Source organism: Choloepus didactylus, chromosome 1 (genome assembly GCF_015220235.1).
Source record: "Choloepus didactylus isolate mChoDid1 chromosome 1, mChoDid1.pri, whole genome shotgun sequence".
Taxonomy (NCBI): domain Eukaryota; kingdom Metazoa; phylum Chordata; class Mammalia; order Pilosa; family Megalonychidae; genus Choloepus; species Choloepus didactylus.
In genome coordinates, this window is record NC_051307.1 from 103,245,738 (window position 1) to 103,269,605 (window position 23,868).

Consider the following 23,868-nt stretch of genomic DNA (forward strand, 5'->3'; position numbering starts at 1 on the left):
AGGCACTCACAGTCTATATGAAGAAAAGATTATACATAAATAGAATACAAGGTAGAAACAGTAAAGGGTTAAAACAAAGGTCTGGATAAAAGCTCTGGGGTTACAGAGGAAGGAGTACTCATATTCAGCTAAAAGGACACAGGGAAGCTTTCTCACTACAATAGTAACCGAACTGGGACCCCAGGGATGGAAAAATGAGCCTTGCTGATTTATCCCCCAAAAAAGCTCTATCTGATGACAGGCCATCTGTTAGCTTGAATACGTTTAAGGGAAAGAGGGAAAGGTAGAGCCGAAGACTTAGAGAACCGGAGCTCAAAGTTCTGCCCAAACTTCTGTTCTACACTAATTCCTCATTTTCCAAAGCCCTTGATTTCTAAGCATTGATTTGATTAACTGTAAAAAGCAATACGGCATTAGAAAGAAATGAGATTTACCAAATGACAATGGTGTAGGTCTCTTCCTTCTTTGTTGAATTCCTCCTTTTCCTCCAAATCTGTCTCTCCCTATGCCTGTTCTTTCATCAGAGGCATCAACGCATTTACTACTTTCTACTTCGTAGACAAACTCTGTGTGTGTGTGTGTGTGTGTGTGTGTGTGTGTGTATTTATGCTTTGTACTGGAACTTATTTAGACTCTTTTCCTAAATTAGACTAAAAATACCAATTTTTACTCTTTTAAGGGAGAAACTCTAAAAGGTTCTATTTTATTTGAATAATATGTCCCATGATCTTTATTAATATAAATTGCCTCAAATACCTTTTACTATTAATAAAGGGCTCAAATAGTAAAAATAATTTCCATGGAGGATGTTTACTACCTTTTCAAAAAAATATTTGTTATAATTTTTAAAGTTTGACCTGCATTTTCAGCTTGCTTCAAAAGTTCTTAGTGCAACCAGTCAATTGTGGCACCCCAAGCAAGTCTTTCCCTTCTCTTGGCCTCCTATTTCCCCAGACTGTAAACTCAGGAGACTGGACTATTAAATAATCTCTAACTTAAAAAAAAAGAAAAAAAAACAAACCCACTCAAATAATCTTCGAAAATCAATAATATACCACTAGGAAGTGTTCAAAATAGATCACTTGCCTGGCTGTAATGATGATGTCAGCTTTAGCCAACTTACCTTACTCTGCAGGAAGGTTAGCAAAAGAAAATATCCAAGACCAAGACTTTTTTTTTTTAAAGTAGGCTTGGCTGCGGGAGGAAATTACCATGTCCTATTCAAAGTCATTAGAACATCAGAGAACTCCACTCAAACTCCTTGGCAATTTTCATCTGCAAGTCAGGTCTCTGTGTTTGACCTTGAATGCAGTAGCTCTTATGATAATTCTACAGCTGGAAGCTAGACAGCTGGCTTCATTCTCACATCTTTCTCTTCCATCTTTTATATTTACTTTCATCAATGGCTCTGCTCATAGGCTTCTGGAGCCAACTTTTCCTCTTTTCTTCTTACATGCACAAACAGTCTCAAGTCTGAGTTTGTGAGTCAATGACTTTGGGAGTAGATATTGGGATCTAGAATGAAACAGCAATCCTCCCACCCCTATCCCCAATACCAAAGCAGCACTGGGCTCACCTACTGTGATAATAACTATAAGAACTACGGAAAAGACAAAGGAAAATCAGACGTGATCCCTCCAGCCACCCTTCCCTTTCCCTCCTCTATATACACACTGTTTAAAGTGTCTCAAATCAGGAAGGCAAAGTGTCAACAAACAACTCATAATAGCAGTTGTGGTGTGGTGAAATCCAATGAGAGAGGTAGAAACAAAGCTTTGCTTGTTCAGAAAGGCTATATCAAGTAGGGGAAGTGCCACGAAAGCTTTGGTTTTTAGGCTGATTGGTAGAAGTTTACAAACGATGGAGATGGGAGAAGGCATAAGGCAGAAAAACAGCCTTGGTACAGAAAAGTCTAAGACATCAACATCTGGGAGAAGAAAACACAGTGTGGCCAAGTGTTGCAAAGAATATGTAGGAGAGAGATGGGAAATAAAAACGTAGAAGCATTTCTTGCACAAGCCGGGTTGGAAGGACAGATACAGTGGATTCTCAAACTTGCGTGTGCATAGAGCATAACAATCCCCTCAATTGCCTTGTAAAAGATGCAAATTTCCTGGCTCCTTTGGCAGAAATTCTGGGGAGGGACCCAAAACTTTGCTTTTTTAATGAGGACCTAAGGGTGATTCTGAAGCAGGTGATCTGATTACATTTTGAGAAAACAAGCTTCCAGAGGCTCATAACTTGCTGTCTGTCTCTCAGACTCTGCAAGCTCTCAAACCAGCAGTGTGCAGGTAATGTTCCAGAAGTTGTGACTCCTGACTTATAATTGCTCTTTGGTGATTTAAGTCAGGAAAAACCCTCCTTTGTAGATTTTGCTTGTATGTCCCTGGGGCAAGACCCTGGCGCGGTTATTCCCTGTTCAAAACTCCCACATTTTGATTTCTGCTCAGCCCTGTCATCTTCCCTGAACTCTCATTTAGCCCATATAATCATGTGAGTTAAGAAACACTATTTTAATTCCATAGGTGGGGAAATCAAAGCTAAAAGAAATGACATGAATGCAGAATGGTAACTAGCCAACTTGGGTGTAAACCCAGCCTGGCTTTAAATTTCATGTTCTTTCTTCAAAATCACTCACTGCCTCACACCAGCCCCCCTAGGTGAAGGACCCTTGTACTTATTTCACGTTTATTTTTAAGGTTGATTTTATAGTACAGGATCACACACAATACTTCTCTCTGCTCCAATATTTCCCCTTGTATTTGGAAATATAAAGTTATAGATATTTCTCTTTTATGGTGCAGAGGAGTTCAGAAGACCCTACTTACACAGATTCCATGCTGTAGCTGGGTAATTATCATTCCTTTATCCTTTAACAGATATAAGATAAATATGAAAGAAAATGAGGAACAGACTCCTTCCCTATTTTCTTTACATCCTTTTATCTCTAAAGGAGGAAGTTTACTGAACCACTGCCAACAATTCACTCAGCCTAATGAAGTGTATAAGTAATGGGATTAAATAATCTTAAACCATTATTACAGTGGACTGATGCTGACATTCATCCAAACTCTGGCAAACACTGAGCAGTGAGTTCATGCTTGATTTAAAAATAAACAAACTAGGGCAGTGGGAAGGTTCTAGCAGTGGGAAGGTTCAGAGGCATTTAACCTGGAAATCTGAGATCCTCCATCCTCGTTAGGGCTGAAGCAAACACTGTCCTTCTTCTACACTTTCCAACCAAAATTTACCGAATCCAATATTTTCTAGGGATGACTCTCTGGACCTGCAGCCACCTATGGTTAAACCTCTTCATGTCGGTCTGAAAGAAAGCAGTTCTTTGAAGGCGTCATCAAGGATCGTGGTTTCTATTCCCACCTCTGCCATTAGTAAGCCATATAATACCAGCAAATCTTTCCTGGGCTTTAGTTTCCTCAGCTATAAAATGATGTTATTAAATTTCTAGGGTTCCTTCTGGCCCTTAAAATCATTCTAATTCTATGACAACAGAAAGAAGTTAATGTGGTTTGGGAAAAGAACTGGGAGAAAGCGGTTATGTTCAGCTCAGCCTCTTTGTTGTATTGGTCAACCTGTTTATAGATCTGTGCCTCATTTTCCCTACCAGTAAGTGCCTTCCCAGAGCTTGCAGGGATGTGGCGAACAGTAACCAAGATCAGCAAAGGGCTGGGAGCTATTTGGGGAAAAGGTCTAAATAAATAAATACCATTAGCAAAGGACAGGGCAGTGACTATTTGTTCCCCCACTGAAAGCATTGCTCTGTATAATTACAGGGTGATAATATGAGCGCCTGTTAAAGCGAGAGGTGCTTTCCAAAATATATTCAATCCCCAAATCATTTTGCTCATGAGTTAATTACCCCTGTAAAACTTTATAGCTTTCTTCACTTTGATCCTTTACACTTTTAATGTTTTAAACTTAGGTATTTTATAATTTCTTTTTGTACCTTCTGTGTACAGAAGTTTTTCCTGTTATATTTTCTAAACCTAAACGTATCATTTTATTTGGCAACATACAAAACTTCTATTATTTCTAATACTTCAGATTTTCTCAGGCTTTCTAGAAAAATAATCCTAGCATCTGTGAATACTCCTCCATCCTTATCTCATGAACATAATATTCAGTGAAAAAGCAAGTCACTGAATGAAACACTGTCGTTTCCTTAAAATTATGAAACGCTATAGGCAAACAACACTATACATTGTTCAGAGATGCATTTATGTAGTAAAATATAACAAAATGCATGGATATGATTAAAAAGAAAACACAAATTTAGAATAGTGGCTACCTTTGTAAGGAAATTTTGGAAATGTGATCAGGGATGAGAACCCAAGGGATTTCAACAGAATTTCTAATGTTTTTATTTCCGAAGTACATGGGTACATGGACCTTCACCTTATTATACTTTATACCTTTATCTATGTCAGAAATATTATACAATAAATTGAAACATAATTAATTACTTCTCTATTTCCCAATTTCCAGAGCAATGGTAATATGAGTGGTGATTCTGGGCATATCTGGATCTAGGGAGAAGGCTGGCCATTAGTTTGTTTTATCTCATTAAGCACAAATCCTCTTTTTTTTTTTTTCAAATTTTACTTACAACTTGTTTTGTGTTATTAAAGTTGTTTTTGTTTTTAAAATAGAATGTTTGATAAATTTCATTAAATGCCCTTTGAGCATCAATGGCGTTGATTATCCAGTTAATCTATAATATATGCAGACATGTCAGTGTAATGAAGTATGTTAAAAGTTTCCTAATATTGTCCTAACATTGCAATCATGGAATAATCTGATTTTTTTTTTTTAATGTGACATTCAATTTGCTAATATTTTCATTTAGGATTTCTGTGTTCGTATAAATTAGATGAGGGTTTTCTTTTGCAGGTAACTTATGTTAGGTATTATTATCAGGATCATGCTGGCTTTAAAAAATATTTTGGGAAGCTTGTTTTCTCTTGCTAGGCTCTGAAGGTGGAAATGGCAAAGGAATTGGCTATTCTTTGATGATCTAAAAAATACTGTTAGTGAAATTTCCTGGGTCTTTATCAGGTAGTAATTGTGCATTTCATCCATGTTCGTAAAATTTTTCAAGTTTTCCTCCCATGTTAGATTTGCACAGAAAATAGTCTCTTTCATGCAAAACTTTAAGTGTAATAATTTTTAAATGTCTTCAATAGCTATGCTTAGAGCCTCTTTTTCAGTCCTATTTTCCTGTAATTTTTGTTTTCTCTGTATCTTTACCCAATGTATATTTTATTGCTCTTTTCAAAGAATCATCTCTTGGACCTAAAAATTCTAGTATTTTTCAATTTATCAATTGCCGCTTTTATTTTCACTAATTTCTTCTTCCACTAGTTTGGTTTTGTTGACTGTTTTCCAGCTTTTAAGGCAAATTTATTTACACTCTTTCTTGTTGCAATTAATAATACTAGCTTTACTTGGACTTCTACTCTGGCTCCATCCCATTCCCATTGCCATGCACTTATATCATCACTACTTTCTAAGAATTCTTTATTCCAAGAGTGTGTTTATTTGCTTATCCTTTTACACATTTCTTGCTTTTCTGTACTGCTGTACTGTGGGCAACTCTGTCAGCCAAAGTAGGAAATGCCTACATTTTCCATTTAGACTTTGATGTGATAAAGTAAGTAGGTAATTAATATTATTTTCTTTTGGTCTGAACTTACTATTATATGTATGCTTGTCTTTTATTTTGAATTGCTACAGTTATTTGTCCAGTGCTTATCACCATTTTTATTTGATCTGGAGTTCCCTCAACCTTCAGTTTGATTAATTTATTTGTTTGCTTAAATATTTCTTTGAGTAGCTTTTTCAGAAAGGGTATGTAGATGATTGTGATGGTTAAGTTCATGTGTCAACTTAGCTAGGTTATGGTGTCAAGTTGTCTGGTCAAGCAAGCCCTGGCATGATTGTTATTGTGAGGGTTTCTCATGGATTTAAATCATTAGGCAGTTGATTGCATCTATTGCTGATTACATCTACAATCAACTAAGGAGACTGCCTTAGCAATGAGAGAAGTCTTATCCAATCAGTTGAAGGCCTTAAGGGAAGAACTGATGATTTCAGCTGTCAAAAAGACAAAATTTCTATCTTTACTTCAGTCACCTAGCTTCTACTGGGGAACTCATTTGAAATATTCAAAGGATTTCCCAACTTGTGGCCTGCCCTATGGAATTTGGACTTCCCAACCCCTACAATAGTGTGAACCAAGTCCTATAATAAATCTCATATTTACATACATACACACACACAGATATACACACACGCATATATATTTCCTGTCAGTTCTGTTTCCCCAGAGAACCCTAATACAGTGATATACATTCTTTTGCAATGTCCACGAAATATTTAATATCTAAAGTAGACTATTTCTGCAGAAGACAAAGTTTGATAAAATGTTATGTAACAAAAGCAAGTTACTAATTTGTATATATGGTATGACCTCACGGTGTGTTTACAACCACTTGCATAGAGATACATGGCTATACCTAAATACAAATATCCAAATACACAGATATATAGAAATAGTAAAAGAGCCTGTAGTAAAATGGAAATGTGGTTGTATTTAGATGGGGGAAATATTGCCTTTTTTTTTTTACTTCTGCTTGGAAATTTTTCTCTAATGAGCATATAGGACTTAAAAACAGGATATTTAAAAAAAGAATTACAACCATAAGAAGGACTATTTTATTTTGACTTCAATAATTCTTAAACGTATCTAAAAATCAGGAAAAAGTGAAATGTATGAAATTCAGCATTTTGGCTATTTTTTTAAACTTCACACTATAAAAAAATAGTAATAGAAAGAAAAAGCAAATTAGGGAAAAAGAACACCTAGCAATAAATAATGCAATTTCTGGTGATTTTTGTTGGAAATATGGAAAGAGCTTAGACTTGAGAATCAAACCAGAAGTCCTTGTTCTGACATTCATGGTGAATAAACTGAGCAAGTTTACTTTTTCTAAGACTCAGTTTCTTTCTTCTGGAAAATGAAAGCAATAATAATTGTACCTATTTCCTAGGATCATTAAAGGATAAAATGAGATAAAAAGTACTTTGTCAAAGTTAAAGCACAAATTAAAGCACTAAACAAATGTTTTTTATTATAATGACTTTTTAAAAACAACAAAAAAATGTTTTTGCCTTTTAATTTGAGGCATTTCAAGGAGGGCAACAGATAAATGTTCAAGAAAAGACATGGAGCTTATGGGTTTTGGTCTATAGTATTTTAGGTTCTGTAATACTGGAAGGCATGATTCTCAGTCATTAATTAAAATCCTGGAAATAGAAGGTTATAATCACAGCTGATTTTAAATGTGGGGAAGGGGGTGCTGCCAGTATCCTCATGTTTTTAGGAACTTGACCATTAGCTGCAGGGTGGTAGTATTAAGCCAGCAATAAATTGCAAGATAGATCTGTTCCTAGTCTTTGCCCTCTTTTACTTTGAAAATTTCAAAGCCACATTTGTGAAATGGGATTGATAATCTTCCCCTTGTCTATTTCACAGTGTTCTAATAGATATGATTAACAAGCAATAATAGATGCTCAGGAGCACTGTAAAATATAAGGGGCTGTACAAATGGAAAAGATAACTATTCACAGTAGTTAGCATGGCTAAACCTCTCAAGAGAGTACTTGACAATTTTTCTTCTTTCTCGAATCATTTTCTCCTTCCTGGGAGAGTGCTTATGGGATGATGATGTAGAGATCAAGAAGGATATCAAAAAGAAAGTATATCTGTGTGTCAGTGTGTATGTGTGTGTGTGCCAGTGCAAGTGTGTGACAAGAAACAGAAACAGACAAATGCTTCTCAGAGATGAAGGAGCAGAGGTGGGCCATAAGAAAAGAGAAGGAGGCAAGTTCACGTTCATGTACATTCTCAGGTTTAGTCCAAACTCTCAGTTCTTTTTTCCCAACACTCTCATAAAGCACTGGCCATAGCTGCTTTTAAAATATTTTATTAGGAGGGTTAGAGCATATAAAAGAGCAGCTCACCAGCAGAAGTACAAAAACCTGTCTCTTAATGTAGGTTGAAAGGTAGGAATGTTTTAACTGTAGCCATTTAGCAACAAAAGGGAGAAAAGGCTGCGAGGGTGTTTGCCATGAATGTGTCAAGTTCAGGTACCTTCAGTGTTTAGACTCCTGTGGGGTTGGCCTCCTATTTCCAGAGGCCCTTTAATCAACTTAATAAAAATGTCTGCAGCGACATTTTTACAGCTGGAGAGTTAGGAGTTGGATTCGATCCATTTACTTCTCCCCTGGTTTAGGGGAGGATTTGTGGCTGCCATTTTGTAAACAGACTTGTTGAGAATCTCTGATGTGCTCTGTCCCTAGGCCCAGACTCCTAGGAAAGCTAAGAAGGGAACAGCAATTCCTTTGCTAAATCTAAACTTAGGAGTAAGCCCAGCTCATTAAGGGCAGAAGGGCACATACACAGGAATCATTGCTGTTGCCCTTTATACTCACTGACATAAAAATCTTCCTAAGCAAAGCATGAACCTCTTCTCAAATCTGTCCTCGTACTCCTTCTATGACATCTGTTTATTTCTGTATATCCATAACAACTGCAGTCAGAAAATTACTCCAAATTAGAGGGTTTCTATACCGTATCACTTGATGTTAAAGGGAAAAGCAAGGATAAGAATGTTATTAATTAGATTAAGCCCTTACATTAATAAATGACTTCATGATTTACAAAAATATTATAACCATGAACTTGCTTATCCCTTCTCTTTGAAGGCAGGGAAGAGAAGTCAGTCTCTCTCTTTAATAGATGAGGGTTCTGGTTCAGAAAAAAGCCCAAGGTGATACCAGGAGATCTAGGATTAGAACCAGTATATTATATTTAACCCACTTATTTCCCCAAGGGAGTTTTATTGCTCTTAATTTCAATCTGTTCATTTATATAAACCTATAAGAATAATCAAAGCTAAGCTTTCAAGAGATATGTCACCAACATAAAAAAAAAACATCACAATGATTTTGCTAATAATTATACAAACTCAAATTAAAACTACTATAGTGTAGTATAAAGTATAGTGTAGTATAAAGTAAATATAAATATGAAAACCTGATAGGGTAGAAGGTTGCAGTTCAACATATATACTCACTGCTATAAATTGGAAAATAAAGAAATCTAACAGGGTAAAGCTTAAGTCCTCTAAATTACTTTAAACTTAACTTGGTAATATAAATCAAAGAATTCATGCTGAGAAAATAATTCAAAATAAAAAATATAAAAATTTTAGTCAGTTATTTAAAATACTAAAAGAATGGAAAACATCAATACCTTTTGAGTGGTAAATGGTTTTAAAATGTATTATTTATATGCAATGGAAAATTAAACAGATAAAAAAGCTAAAAATGAAGATTATTAAGAATGGAAATCTATGTACAAATTTACATTAAGTCACAAAATAGCAAATAAAACAAAGCATGTATAAATGATTAGGGGTTAATTATAAGGCTTTATCAAATCAAATTTGTTGAATTACAAACTATGCTTGTACTAGGATTAAGACTTACAGAAACCATAGGAAAATACAAATCATCACTGAATCAAAATTGAAGATATTACTGGTACATTTCTCTCAAAACTTTTTAAGTGCTTAATTTAAAAACCTAAATTAGTTTGATCAATGAACAACTTTGAAGAAATAAATTTAATTTATATTAGTGTGGTCTCATATTTCATATCTGGACTTGTTATCAAACATAGGTGGTCCTTACACAAAAATAATGAACCAAGGAGCTACCTTCAATATTTTAATTCTGTAAGTGGAAAAAAGAAAATGGAGCACTGACTGATGCTGGGGGCTGGGCTCTCTCTGCTGTGTGTGCTTTGTGAAGGATATCTTTAGGACATCAGTTTCCACCGATGTGATATGAAACAATTTAGATGACATCTCAGGTTCTTCCTTCCTATTCTAGGGGCTTTGGTTCTGAGAGAGACACCCCTAGCTCTAGGCTCCTCCTGAATACTGATTCTATGTTCAAAACAAACTTGTTTCATTTCATTCCCTACTACCCTCTTCCCCACCTCCCCAAAAAAGAAAACTCCTTGTATTTCTAGTGTGCAACTTATTGGACTTATGAAAGTTCAGAAGAAATTAAAGTGATAATACATCGATCTGCGAGCTATTCTGAACTGTGAAATCAATATTGAACACGGGTCTCCGAGTAAAGCTTAAACGAATTCTGATAAGAATTAAATTACATTTTAAAGCTATCATAGATCTCATTAGAGAAAAATCTTGATTAAAGGTCCTCATGAGGGAAAGAAGTCAAAAATGATGGTAAGAATTTCCATTATTTGGATTCACCCAGCTATTCTAAGTATGTGATTAAATATCTCCTAGGTAGGTTTTCTTGTTATAAGAATAGTATAGTAATGGGCAAACAAAGTAGACAGGCTGGCATCCTAAAGAATCACAGAGATCCTATGCCTGGAATGTAGACTGAGACCCAAAACTACACATTTTAGAAACTCACTATTTAGTTAGATTAGACTTTCTTCAACCTTATTATACACTCAGGAAAGCAAGTAAAACTTTTTAAAATGGGAGGAGGGGTACCTCTGAGAGTTTAAAACAATTTTCTTAAAGACCATGTATCTCATTGCACATATATGATCCTCACATTCAGAAATATTAAATAGGTGCAGAGATCTTACTAAGATAAATCTCAGAATAACATATATTCCACCAGTATTTCCTGATCAGGCAAGGTGTGCTTTACATGGATTTCTTCACTTAATCTTCATGAGCCTTTGGGGTAAATACTGTAATCAGCCCCATTATATAGAGGAGGAAAGTGAGGTTTAGAAAGATCTAGTAACTTTCCCAAGGAGGCAAAGATTTTAAGTGATTGGGCCAGATCCAAACCCATACTCTTCACGTCATGTTATACTATCTCTCAAAATTGTGTTTATGATTCCATGACCATAACAGATAAAGAGAGTAACTGAAGAAGACTGCCAAAGGGGCATAAATTAAAGTAGCAAGAATCAACAATCTAGTTAAAAGGGGATGAAAAATATCACCAGAGCTACAAAAAACACAGCAGTCTTTGGTCACTTAGTGTAAGGACAAATAGCCTATGGTTTGTCAGCCATAGGCTCTGCTGACATCACAGCCATAGGCCCTGCTGACATCACTGTCATAGAGCTCACTGCAATAAATAATGTCATAGCAATGGTCTCAAGTCATTGTGAATGACAGTCCACACGAAGGCATAGAATTACGTACAGTCTTTCTGTTTTCAACAAAGACTTCAAAGGTAATATTTGAAATATTCTTATTTCCTACAGAGGAAAGTTTTGCTTACTAGACTTTCCCTTATATGTAATTTGCTTATTACACAGTAATTCTAGATCAACAGGACAAACTAAAACTGATTTTGTTTTTGACAAACTAAAACCATGTGTTGGCTGTAAAGAAAATGGGACTAGGAGTGTGAAAAACTGGATATAGCCATGAATGATAAAACATAAGAAGTCAATTTCTTCCTTTCTGTATCGCTGTATTCTCACTTCTAAAGAGAGGAATTAGGCAAATGATCTTTACATTTTTCTCCAGCTCTAACATTCTGTGGCTCTATAATGATGCTGTATGTGTTTTAAGTTGCCTCTGGGGAGAAGAGTGAAATAAAACTCAAGAGAGGCAAAATGACATTTAATCCTACAAACTTTTAGTCTTGAAGAACTTTCAGATCTGTGCTATAGACGCCATGGCTCCAAAGAGTTACAGACCTGTCAGATTATGGGAAAATACTAATGAGGCCAGAAATTTCAGCCAGAAATTTGAACCTTGGGAATCTGCAAAGCTATATGCGTAACTTCCAATACCTTGTGCCAGGTATTCTTTTATGTTGTAATGCACGGGGCACTAAGGATCAAACCTTGTATCTTTCACGGGTTTACAAAGAAGCACCACTTTTCCATTAGCAAGTATTAAACAGAGAAATTAAAATCATGCTGAAGGATAGCAAAGATTTAAAAAAAATTGTGTTATTTAACAAATTGCTGTATCAGAGGATAGTTTAATGTGTAGGTTAAGTAACCTTGCAACAAACTAAGATATTGTGACTGTATTTTTTCAAGAATCACCCAGCTATGTTATAAATAAACAGTTGTGTTCTTTAAGAAAAGAAAACAATTATCAGCTCAGTCAGCATTAGTATTCACTTCCCTTTAAGGTATTCTATAATAAAAGGTTTCTTTGCATCATTAAAAACCTACTGGGAAATGGGAGGTAAGAAACATCCTGGGTAGCATAAGAGGTGATTCAAAGGGCCCAGGAGTTTGGAAGAACATTGATGAGTCCAGAGATTTTTCAGTTTCCCTAAAACTACCAGGGACTTCAAATACAGGGTGAAATCTAATAAGAAGTATGACTTTGCTACTTAGGAAACCTTCTGATGCTTCAGGGAGGAAAACATGAGCTTGTACATACGTGCTTAAAAGCCATAGGACAAGGATCTTCCCAGCACAATGTTAGCCCATCCCAATGCACTTTTTTGATCTACTATGGCCAGAGGATATAAACAAGGAAAAACAAAATAAAAGAAAAAAAACAAAAAAAGGAAAATACACTGTTTCACACGTATTTGGAAGTCTAGGGAGGATGATAGATCCAATGGCTGTATTCTATCTGGATTGACTGGTAATTTGCCAAAGAAACATTTTTACAAAGCACCCGAGGAACCAGTCTGGAACTTACAATGTAGCAGGGTTCGCAGTATGCCTTCTTTTCCACCGCATAGAAAGGCTGCCCACGGAGCTTGTTGCTGCAGACGATGCAGGTGAAACAATCCACATGGAAGACTTGATCCATGGCAGTACAACCTGTACCTTCCCCAACTACGTTTTCCCCACAGCGAGCACAGCGGCCTGAAAGAAAAAAAAGGGACTGATTGTTAAAAACAAACCAAGCCAGACACAAAAGGACAGATATTGTATGATCTTGCTGATATGAAAAAATTAGAATAAGCAAATTCAGAGTCAGAAATGGAATACAGTTTACCATGGGATGGGGTGGGGATAGGGAATGGGGAGTTAATGCTTAAATTGTACAGTTTCTATTTGGATTGATGGGAAGTTTTGGTGATGGATGATGGTAGCACAGCATCGTGAACATAATTAACAGCACTGAATTGTATATTTGAACATGGTTAAAAGGGGAAATTTTATGTATGTTACGAGAATAAAAATGAACAAAAACAAAAATAAAAAACTATTTTATGTATGATTTTTCTGTAAACCTACAACTTCTCTGATTAAAAAAATAGTTATTAAAAATAAAAGAACAAACCAAGGAATACTTCAGTCCTTCTGAAGAAGCCAGCAAGGGTAAGAAAGCAGATTCATAATATTCACAGCAGCAATAGAACCATCAGTACTGCTGCCACCACCACGACCACCAGGATCACCAGTACAGCCACCACTATCCTTTGCGATGCTGGCATGATGAGTTTTACATGCATGAATCAGGTGAGAAAATTGACCCTCAGAGGCCAACCTCCCACAGAAAGTGACTGAGTAGAACTCAGGTTTGAGTTCCAGTCCAGGGCTCATTCTGCTATACCCCATCTGCCTCCAATCTCACAAGCAAGTATAAGAAGAACATGACTCAGGGGATAGGAGTGGAAGGCACAGTCTATAAAACAATCTAGGAAAGCCTTTTCCTTGGAAAGTCTCTGCATCCAGTTGGACTGAGGGAACTGGATCTAACTAAACTCAAACTCCAGTTCTTTTCACAAAGGCCCTGCTTGTGAACCCTCTATTGCAGTCCTCAGGGACAGGCAGATCATAAGAAAGACATTTTATTTCTGGACAGCTCTGACTATTAAAAAGTTCCTTCTCCTATTAAGACAAAAAAAAATTCTTCCTTATTGTAACTACTCAGTAGTTCTAGTTCTGTCTTCTGGGCCTTCATAGAACCAGTCTCATTTCTCTTGAACTTGACACCTTTTAAGATAACAGATTTCAGTTAGCTGTTCTGTTGAGTCTGTTCTTAGCTTGAACATCCCTATATCCTGCAATGGGTCCACACACTGTAGAGTTCTGAGTTCTCTCATAGCCCTGGTTGTCAATGTCCAGGCCAGTGTTCTGAACAATTCCAGCATTTTAGATCAAGTAATGGGACATCTAGCCCACATGTGAACTTTGGGGTTTAGGTTAAAAAAATCATTTTAATTTTTTATATAACTAAAATATAATAGGAGAAGTATTTATATCACTGTGAGGCATTGTGTTGGTTGCAAGACATCTAAATCTGGGCTCCATCATGGAAAGCTTGAGCCAGAGATCAGTCCTGTATCCAGTTTCCCTTCTTATTCTTGTTTTTCTATTAAGTAACTGCAGGTCACGGGGAATGTCAGCAAGTGTCTGCAGGCTTCTATAAATAAGTTAGAGCCACCGAAAAGTTACAACAAACAAAATGCTTCAAATATATCAGGGACTGTTCTAGGTCCTTTACATCTATTATTTAATATGCACAACAACATTGTGGCAGGTACTGTCATTATCCCCATTTTACAGATGAGGAAACTGAGTCACAAAGTGGTGAGGAAACTTCAAACCCAAGCAGGCTGGCATCCATGCTTTCACCACTATTCTGTATTTCGTCTTACTAGCTCTGTGGATCAGGATCGAACCCAGACCTAACATTACGGAGCAGTTTCTCACTGAAGACTGCTTTCAGCACCCCATCATGTTGGATTGACAACCATTTCACACTTAAAGATGAGAGGGCTAAATGTTTCAATTTAGGAAGAAAGAGACAAATATATTTCTAAATCTCTTTGGTTGCACTTGGCCCTGAAAGTATTTCTTTATATTCTGTCATAGGATTTGGGTATGTCTTTTAAATATGGCCAAAATTATAGGCCATTAATTTCTTTGTCTAAGGAGTAAGAGATATTAAATGCTGGAAAGGAGTTAAACTCTTGTAAACTGAGCTGTCTCCATTAAAGTTGATATTATTATGAAGTCTTGGTATCATATTCTTGATATTTTATAAAATAACTTTGTATATTATTTGCAGTAAATTTTGTGGCTAGTTTTACATACTTCTGTAAAATAGTTAACTTGAACCTGTTTTTATTGTAAGATGTATAATTTGAAAAGATGTCTTGAAACTTTTAGATTTTCCCTGAATTAAGTAACAAAATTATTTCATATGGCACTATTTTTGTGATTTTTCTGGGGAAAAAAAAAACTTAATAGGTTTAATATAAAGCTAATTGTGCTATGTTTGAAAATGCTACAGTTTTGAGAGCTTCATGCCACCATTTGACAACGTTTCATAACAGAAAACACCTTGGGGATCAGAGGCAAATAGATCATCAAACCAAAAAATCTAATTTTTATAGATTCATTATCATATTTACTATTCAAATTTTTTTACCTGCTCATATAAAATCATCACCTTTGCCCCAGCATGTATAGATTAACTTCTAATACTTATATTGTAATCCTGCTCACTAAAATTTGAATTAATAATGTCATTCTGAAGTGCTATTTATGGTATAATTTATATTCTTATTTATTTTTTGGCTTCAATGAACCATATTCTAATCACCAACCTATTTTGTTGAACTGAAGAAACAATGAAATACAATAGTAATCATGAAAAATCCAAGTTTAGCAGCAGCAGGAAAAAATAAAACCCAAATGACGAAAATACCCTGAGCTCAATGGCACTGTTACTTATCATTGGCTAAAACACACCAATCACCACAGATTTTGTGATACATGTGCATCTTTTAAGAATGCGATGATTAAGAGCTTCTTGGATTCCTGTGAAAATCATAATTTTACATTTCAACTTTGTTAAATGCAAGTAAACAAAATTATTTTCATGTATCACTTTTTCACTTTTTGTCTTTGAGAGTCTGCCAGTGACTTCCAGTAATCTGTGAACTACACTTTGTGAAAAAAACAGTTCCGGCTGAATGTTACCGACTAATGGCGATGGTGGTCTACGAGGCAGTTAGAGGTAGCAATTTTGATCCAGGTCAAGGACGCCCAAGGTTTAACATCTGGAATCCAAGAGCCTGAGCCTCCATGGTTTATGGAGAGGCTGATGCCCACCCATACACATCTGTAAGAGAACGTCAATCACTGGTTGCAGATGGAGGTCTGAATAGAGTCTTAAAGGTCAGGCTGAAAAGACAGAAATTTTTAATGAATTCAACAGTATTTTCCCAGTACTATATTCTGCTTTGGTGGGATACAAAAAGGGATTAGACAACATCACTGCCATATACAGTCATTACGAAGCTACATACATCCAACAATCACATGATAAAATGTGCAAAGTGCCATATGAGAAAGTGCCATGGAAATGTGGAAGGAATACACATCTGAGAGAACTCAGGAAAGGTTTTGTGGAGAAAGAGGCAACTGAGCTTGATCTTAAATGATGGCATTTTGCAGGTGGAGATGGGAGAGAAAAACATTCTAGCTTCTCCAAAGAGGGAATAAGTGACTGTGGCTTACTGGGTCCTACAACTCTGCCCTAACTGGTACTAGTACAAGGTTTTGTCTTCTCAGCTAGGAAAGCAGATGGACTGTATTCATAAGGAACAATCTTCTTTATATTTTGGAGAATATTCTTTCTGAGTGGGTCAGGCTAATGTGCTGGACCCAGGCATGACCAGACCTGCTGTCTCCTGTATTTTTCCTATTCTTGGGAGAAATTGGGGACACCAGCCTCAAGGGCAATCAGTCTGGCACCTTTAAGATCACAAGCACAGAAAAAGAATGAAGAACAAAATATAAAAATAGCCCTACACATCAGCAGGATAGAAAAGGTGCCTGAATATTCGCTTTCCACAGTAACACAGATTTACAAACTGTGCCTTTTAGGGAGGCACTCAGAATGGAGAGAAAGTTACTCAAGCATAGTGTATCCTTGACTCCTGAGGGGCGTACACTACATACACATCATTAAACGCACAACACAATCTCATCTTGTCTTTTAGACAAAGGTCTCAGCACTTTTAAATGAGAAAAAACAGGGGAATGGTACCTGACTTGAAGGTAAAACAGCATGAAGGACAAATAGTTGATTAGAGGCAGGAAGGAAGTTGAAGTGAAGGTCCAGGAAAGCTTGTTGGCACTTAGCACTATAAGCAAAAGGTCCAGGAACAGAAGACCAGGCAGCTTGGGGAGAATTTCTTTAGTGAATTAAGATTCCCAAACCACAAAAGCAAAACTTGTTTATATATGATTGCTTGTTATATATATTGTCCGTGGAGTCAGCCATGAGTTCCTTTCATCTCTCACATCATTCCCCACCATAATCTGCAGTACTCTCTGCAATGTCTCTGAAAAGCTTCACTTTCACCACATACCTAAATAAGGCTTTGCTACCTTTCACTGAGCCATTGCTTCTGGATTATTTCCCTATTTCTGATTTACATCCTCTTACAACTGGAAAGGCTTTATGGGCATCTGAATACTTGAGTTAAATCTGGAAGGTTAGATAAAATTGGGAGAAGTCATTTTTAGGAATTACATGGGTGGACGGTGACATTCCCAGCAAAGCAACAGGTTGAGCAAGGGAGATAGAATATTAAAGCATTGACATTCTTTTTCATTGGTTCCATTTTTCTTTTTTGGTAATGTGAATTTTTTCCCTTTCAATTTTAAAATAGAGTTTTATTTTTAAAATGTTTTTTTTTTTTCCTGCGATCAATGCAACATTAATACAATAGGCCAAAATCTCTTTAGCAAACATATTGCTTGTTTTTGAGATAGGACTAAAGAATGTCCAAAGCCATTTTGAAAACTGGTGCCACGGTGATTGGGGGTGACATATTCCTAAACTTGCATATTATTCAATGTCAAAAGTAAGATAGTGAATTTATGCACACATCAAGCCAGGTCACATTTTTCTTCATGTCCTCTTTACTACCTGACATTTTTGTTTGTTTGTTTGTTTTGCCTTTTTTCCCTCCTCCTGCTCTTTCTACTGCATAATTTTTTTTGATTTAGTATTTTTTTATTAGAGAAGTTGTAGATTTACAGAAAAATCATGCATAAAACATCCATAATTTTTTACATAGAAAACTCAAGAAAGATGCTCCCAAACCCAACTTTCCTTATTTTGATCATGGAAGAGAAAAATCCAAACAGATCAACAGTAAACAAACACCAGATTGTTTCCATGAGGTATAAATACTATTAAGATTTACTTTCTCTGTAAGAAGATCTTCATTCTATTGAAGGAAGCAGATATTGAGGAGGTAAATCTCAGGTGAATTCAAGAGTAATTACAGGAGGGGTCAGTGGTTATGGAAAGCCCCCAGGAAATCACCCCTCCTCCCTTCACGCCAAACTATTTGTGACCGAGCACATCAAGGAAAGTCAAAGAGAAATGGAAGCTCTTTGGACAGAAGCTTTCTAAGTAGGAAATGTCCACCTCTTTGCTTAGACAAAAACAACCTGCAGATAGGTTCTTAGAGTTGGATAAGAACTGGTTAAGTTCTTAAAGCTGGATATCATAGCTTTGGAAGAATCTCAGTACACTGTCTCTTTTATTTATTGTTATTAGTTAACAATACGAGGTTATAGGATAAAAGAAAAGTCATGCAAAAAATATAATGATCCCATATAGCCCATATTACTGACATTTGCTTAGTGTGGTACCTTTGTTACAATTGTTGAAAGAATATTAAAATTTTATGGTTAACTATACCCCATAGTTTACATTAAGTATATATTTTCCTGTATAATACCTTATTATTAACACCTTGTGATGGTGTTGTATATTTGTCATAATTTAATGAAAGACCATTCTTATATATTATACAGTTCCATGTTTAACTTCTAACTTTCCTTATAGTAACATTATGACCCCAAATCTTCCCTTTCAACCACATTCACAACATAATTCAGTGCTGTTATACTCACAATAATGTGTATCACCATTGCCCATTTCCATACATTTACAATCAACCTAGATAAAAATTCTGTACAAATTAAGCATCAGGTCCCCTTTTTCTACTCCCATTCTATCCCCTGATAATCTATATTCTAGATTCTTACTCTAGGAGTTTGCTTATTTGAATTAGTTCATATCAGTGAGATCATATAATTTTTGTCCTTTGGTGTCTGGCTTTTAGTTCACTCAGAATAATGTCTTCAAGGTTCATTCATGTTGTTGCATGCATCAGGACTTCATTCTTTCTTACAGCTGAATATTCCACTGTATGTACATACCACATTTTATTTATATATTCATCATTTGATGGACACTTGGATTACTTCCATCTTTTGGCAATTATGAATAATGCCACTGTGAACATCAGGGTGCAAAAGTCTGTTTGAGTCCCTGCTTTCAGTTCTTCTGGGTATATACCTACCAATCGGATTGCCAAAACATATGATGATTCTATACTTAGCTGAGGAACCACCAAATTGTCTTCCCGAGGGGATGCACCATTTCACATTCCCACCAGCAGAGAATAAATCTTCCTGTTTCTCCACGTCCTCTCCAACACTTGCAGTTTTTTGTCTTTTTAATAGTGACTATTCTAGTGGGTGCGAAATGATATCACTGTGGTTTTGATTTCCATTTCCCTAATAGCTAGTGATGTTGAGCATCTTTTCATGTGCTTTTTAGTCATTTGTATTTCCTCTAAGAAAAATGTCTGTTCAAGTCTTTTGCTCATTTTTAAAATTGGGTTTGTCTTTTTATTGTTGAATTGTAGGATTTCTTTATATATTTCTGGATATTAAACCCTTATTGGATATGTGGATTCCAAATATTTTCTCCCATTGAGTAAGTTGCCTGTTTGCTTTCTTGACAAAGTCCTTTGAAACGCAAAAGTTTTTAATTTTGAGGAAGTCCCATTTATCTATTTTTTTCTTTTGTTGCTTGTGCTTTGGGTGTAAAGTCTAAGAAACATTGCTTACCACATGCCTATAAGCTGCTTCCCAACATTTTTGTCTCAAAGATAATTGGTCCTGGTTCTTATATTTAGATCTTTGATCCACTTTAAGTTAGTTTTTGTATAGGTGTGAGACAGGGTCTTTTTTCATTCTTTTGTATATGGATATCTGTTTCTCCCGGCACCATCTGTTGAAAACTCTATTTTGTACCAGCTGAATGGACTTGGTAGCCTTGTTGAATATCAGTTGTCCATACATGTAAGGGTCTATATCTGAATTCCCAATTTGGTTCCATTGGTCAACATATCTATCGCTATGCCAGTACTATGCTGTTTTGAGCACTGTAGCTTTGTAATATGCTTTAAAGTCAGGAAGTGTGAGTCCTCTAACTTTGTTCCCCTTTACAAAATGTTTTAGAGTGTTTGGGGCCCCTTACCCTTCCAAATAAATTTGATAATTGGCTTTCCTATTTCTGCAAAGTATGCTGTTGGAATTTTGATTGGAACTGCAATGAATCTATAAATCTATTTGGGTAGAATCGACAACTAAATGATATTTAGTCATACAATCCATAAACACAGAATGTCTTTCCATTTATTTAGGTTTTCTTTGATTTCTTTTAGCAACATCATGCAGTTTTCTGTGTACAAGTCCTTTACATCCTTGGTCAAATTTATTCCTACATATTTGATTCTTTTAGTTGGTGTTGTAAACGGAATTTTTTTCTTAACTTCCTCCTCAGATCGCTCATTACTAGTGTATAGAAACACTACTGATTTTGGGTATTGACCTTGTACCCCGCCACTTTGTTGAAATCATTATTAGTTGTAGGAGCTTTGTTGTGGATTTTTCAGGATTTTCTGTATAGATCATGTCATCTGCAAATAGTGAAAATTTTATGACTTCCTTTCTAATTTATTTCTTTTTCTTGCCTAACTGCTTTAGCTAAAACTTCTAGCAGCATGTTGAATAACAGTGGCGACAGTAGGCATCCTTCGCTTGTTCCAGATCTTAGAGGGAAAGCTGTCAGTCTTTCACCACTCAGTATGATGTTAGCTGTGTGCTTTGGGATAAGTTTGCTGTTCTTTTCCTAGTCCTTACCATGTTGAGGAAGTTTCCTTCTATTCCTATCTTTTGAAGTGTTTTCATCAAGAAATGATGATGGATTTTGTCAAAAACTTTTTCCTCATCTATCGAGATGATCACCTGTTTTTTTTCCCCCATCGATTTTTAAATGTGGTGCATTGAATTAATGAATTTTCTTGTGTTGAATCACCCTTGCATATCTGGGATAAAACCCACTAGATCATGATGTATAATTCTTTTAATGTGCTGTTGGATCCGATTTCCAAATATTTTGTTGAGGAGTTCTGCATGAATATTCTTACAAAAATTGGCCTGTAATTTTCTTTTCTTGTAGTACCTTTATCTGGCTTTGGTATTAGGGTCATGTTGGCTTGATAGAAGGAATTAGGTAGTGTTCCTCCTCTTCAATTTTCTGGAAGAGTTTAAGCAGGATTGGTATTAATTCTTCTTGGAATGGTAGGTAGAATTCATCTGTGAAGGCATCTGGTCCTGAGCTTTTCTTTGTTGAGGAACTTTTGATGACTGATTCAATCTCTTTAATGTAATCTGTCTGTTGAGGTATTGCATTTCTTCTAGCATCAGTGTAGGTTGTTCATGTGTTTCTAGGAATCTGTCCATTTGATCCAAGTTGTCTTACTTGGTGGCATATATTTGTTCATAGTATCCTCTTATGACCCTTTTTATTTCTGTAGGGTCAGTCATAATGCCCCCCTTCTCATTAGTGATTTCATTTATTTGCATTATCTCTTTTCTTTCTTTGTCAGTCTAGCTTAAGAATTAATTTTTGTTTTTGTTTTGTTAGTTCATTTTCTTTTCTCTCTCTCTCTCTCTTTTTTGGTTTCATTTATTTCTGTTCTAATCTTTCTTTCTTTCTGCTTGCTTTGGGAAAAGTTTACTGTTCTTTTCCTAGGTCCTCCAGGTGTGCAGTGAAGTCTTTGATTTTAACTGTTTCTTCTTTTTTAACAAAGGCATTTAGAGACACAAATTTCCCTCTCAGCCCTGCTTTCGCTGCATCCCATGAGTTTTGGTATGTTGTGTTCTCATTTTCATTTGTCTCAAGATATTTACCGATTTCTCTTGAAATTTCTTCTTTGACCCACTGACTGCTTAAGAGTGTGTTGTTTAACCTCCATATATTTGTGAATTTTCCAGTTCCCCACTTGTTATTGATTTCCAGCTTCATTCCATCTGGTCAAAAAAGGGCTCTGTATCATTTTAATCTTTATAAATTTATGGAGTCTTGTTTTGTGATCCAAGATGTGGTCTACCCTGGAGAATGATACATAAGCACGTGAGAAGAATGTGTATCCTGCTGCTTTGGGGTGCAATGTTCTGTGTATGTCTATTAGGTCAAGTTCATTTATCATATGTTTCAAGTTCTCTGTTTCCTTATTGATCCTCTGTCGAGATGTTCTATCTATTGATGAAAGTGGTCTATTGAAATCTCTAACTTTTATTGCAGAGACATTAGTTCTCCCTTCAGTTTTGCCACTGTTTGCTTGATGTATTTTGGAGCACCATGGTTAGGTGCATAAATATTTATGATTGTTATTTCTTCTTGATGGAGTGCCCTTTTATTAGTACATAGTGTCCTTCTTTGTCTCTTTTAACAGTTTTGCATTTATAGTCTATTTTGTCCAATATTAGTATAGCTACTAATGCCTCTAATTTTGTCCAATATTAGTATAGCTCTTTTTTGGTTACTGCTTGTGTGGAATATCTTTTTCTAATGTTTCACTTTCAACGCTTTTGTGTCCTTAGGTCTAAGGTGAGCCTCTTGGAGACAGCAGATAGATGGATCATATTTTTTTTTATCCATTCTGCCAATTTGTGTCTTTCAATTGGGGAATGCAATCCATTAATATTCAGTGTTATTGCTGTAAAGGCAGTACTTACTTCAACTCTTTTATCCTTTGGTTTCTATATGCCATAACTTGTTTTTGTCTCTCTGTTTACCCTTTTAGTTACCCTTACTGATCTTCATTTCAACACTGTTCTCCAAGACTCTCACCAGTCCTTTCCTTTCAGCCTTCAGAACTCCCCTTAGTGTTTCTACAGGGCAAGTCTCTTTTTGACAACTCTCTAAACTATCCCTTATTTCTGGAGGACAGTTTTGCCAGATAAAGAATTCTTGGCTGGCAGTTTTTCTCTTTTAGTACCTTAAATATAACTTACCACTGCCTTCTTGCCTCCATGGTTTCTGAGGAGAAACTGTAATTTAGTCTTATTGAGCTTACCTCATATGTGATGAATCACTTTTCTCTAGCTGCTTTCAGAATTCTCTCTTTATCTTTGGCATTTGACACATTAGTATGTGTCTCAGAGTAAGTCTATTAGGATTATTGTCTTTGGAGTACATTTCACTTCTTGGACATGTATATTTATGTCTTTCATAAGAGTTGGGACATTTTTGTTCATTATTTCATCAAATATTCTTTTTTCCCCTTTTCCCTTCTCTTCTCCTTCCTGTACACTGATGACATATATGTTTGTGTGCTTTGTGCTGCCACTCAAATCCCTGAGACACTGCTCATTTTTTAATATTCTTTTCTCTATCTCTTCTTCTGAATGTGTGATTTTGCTTTTCCTGTCTTCTAGTTCACTTATTCTTTTTTTTTTGACTGTTCAAATCTGCTGTGATATGCCTCTAGCATATTTTTAATCTCTTGTATTGTGCCTTTCATTCCCATAAGTTCTGTTATTTTTATATTCATACTTTCAAATTCTTTTTTATGCTCACCCAGTGTCAATATAATATCCTTTACCTCTTTAGACATATTTTCTTTCATCTCCTTTAATTGATTTAGGAGATTTGTTTGAACATCTTTGATTAGTTG

General features: G+C 35.8%; 1 protein-coding gene across 10 annotated transcripts in view; it reads right to left on the bottom strand.

Annotated features, from left to right (window-relative positions):
• LOC119535969 (LIM domain containing preferred translocation partner in lipoma) overlaps positions 1-23,868 on the bottom strand; it is a 740,701-nt gene that overhangs the window by 114,318 nt on the left and 602,515 nt on the right. For all 10 annotated transcript variants that reach the window (XM_037838441.1, XM_037838450.1, XM_037838386.1 and 7 more), the window contains one exon: positions 12,765-12,934. In XM_037838441.1, coding sequence (XP_037694369.1) covers positions 12,765-12,934 — 170 coding nt within the window. The remainder of the gene's footprint in view (positions 1-12,764; positions 12,935-23,868) is intronic.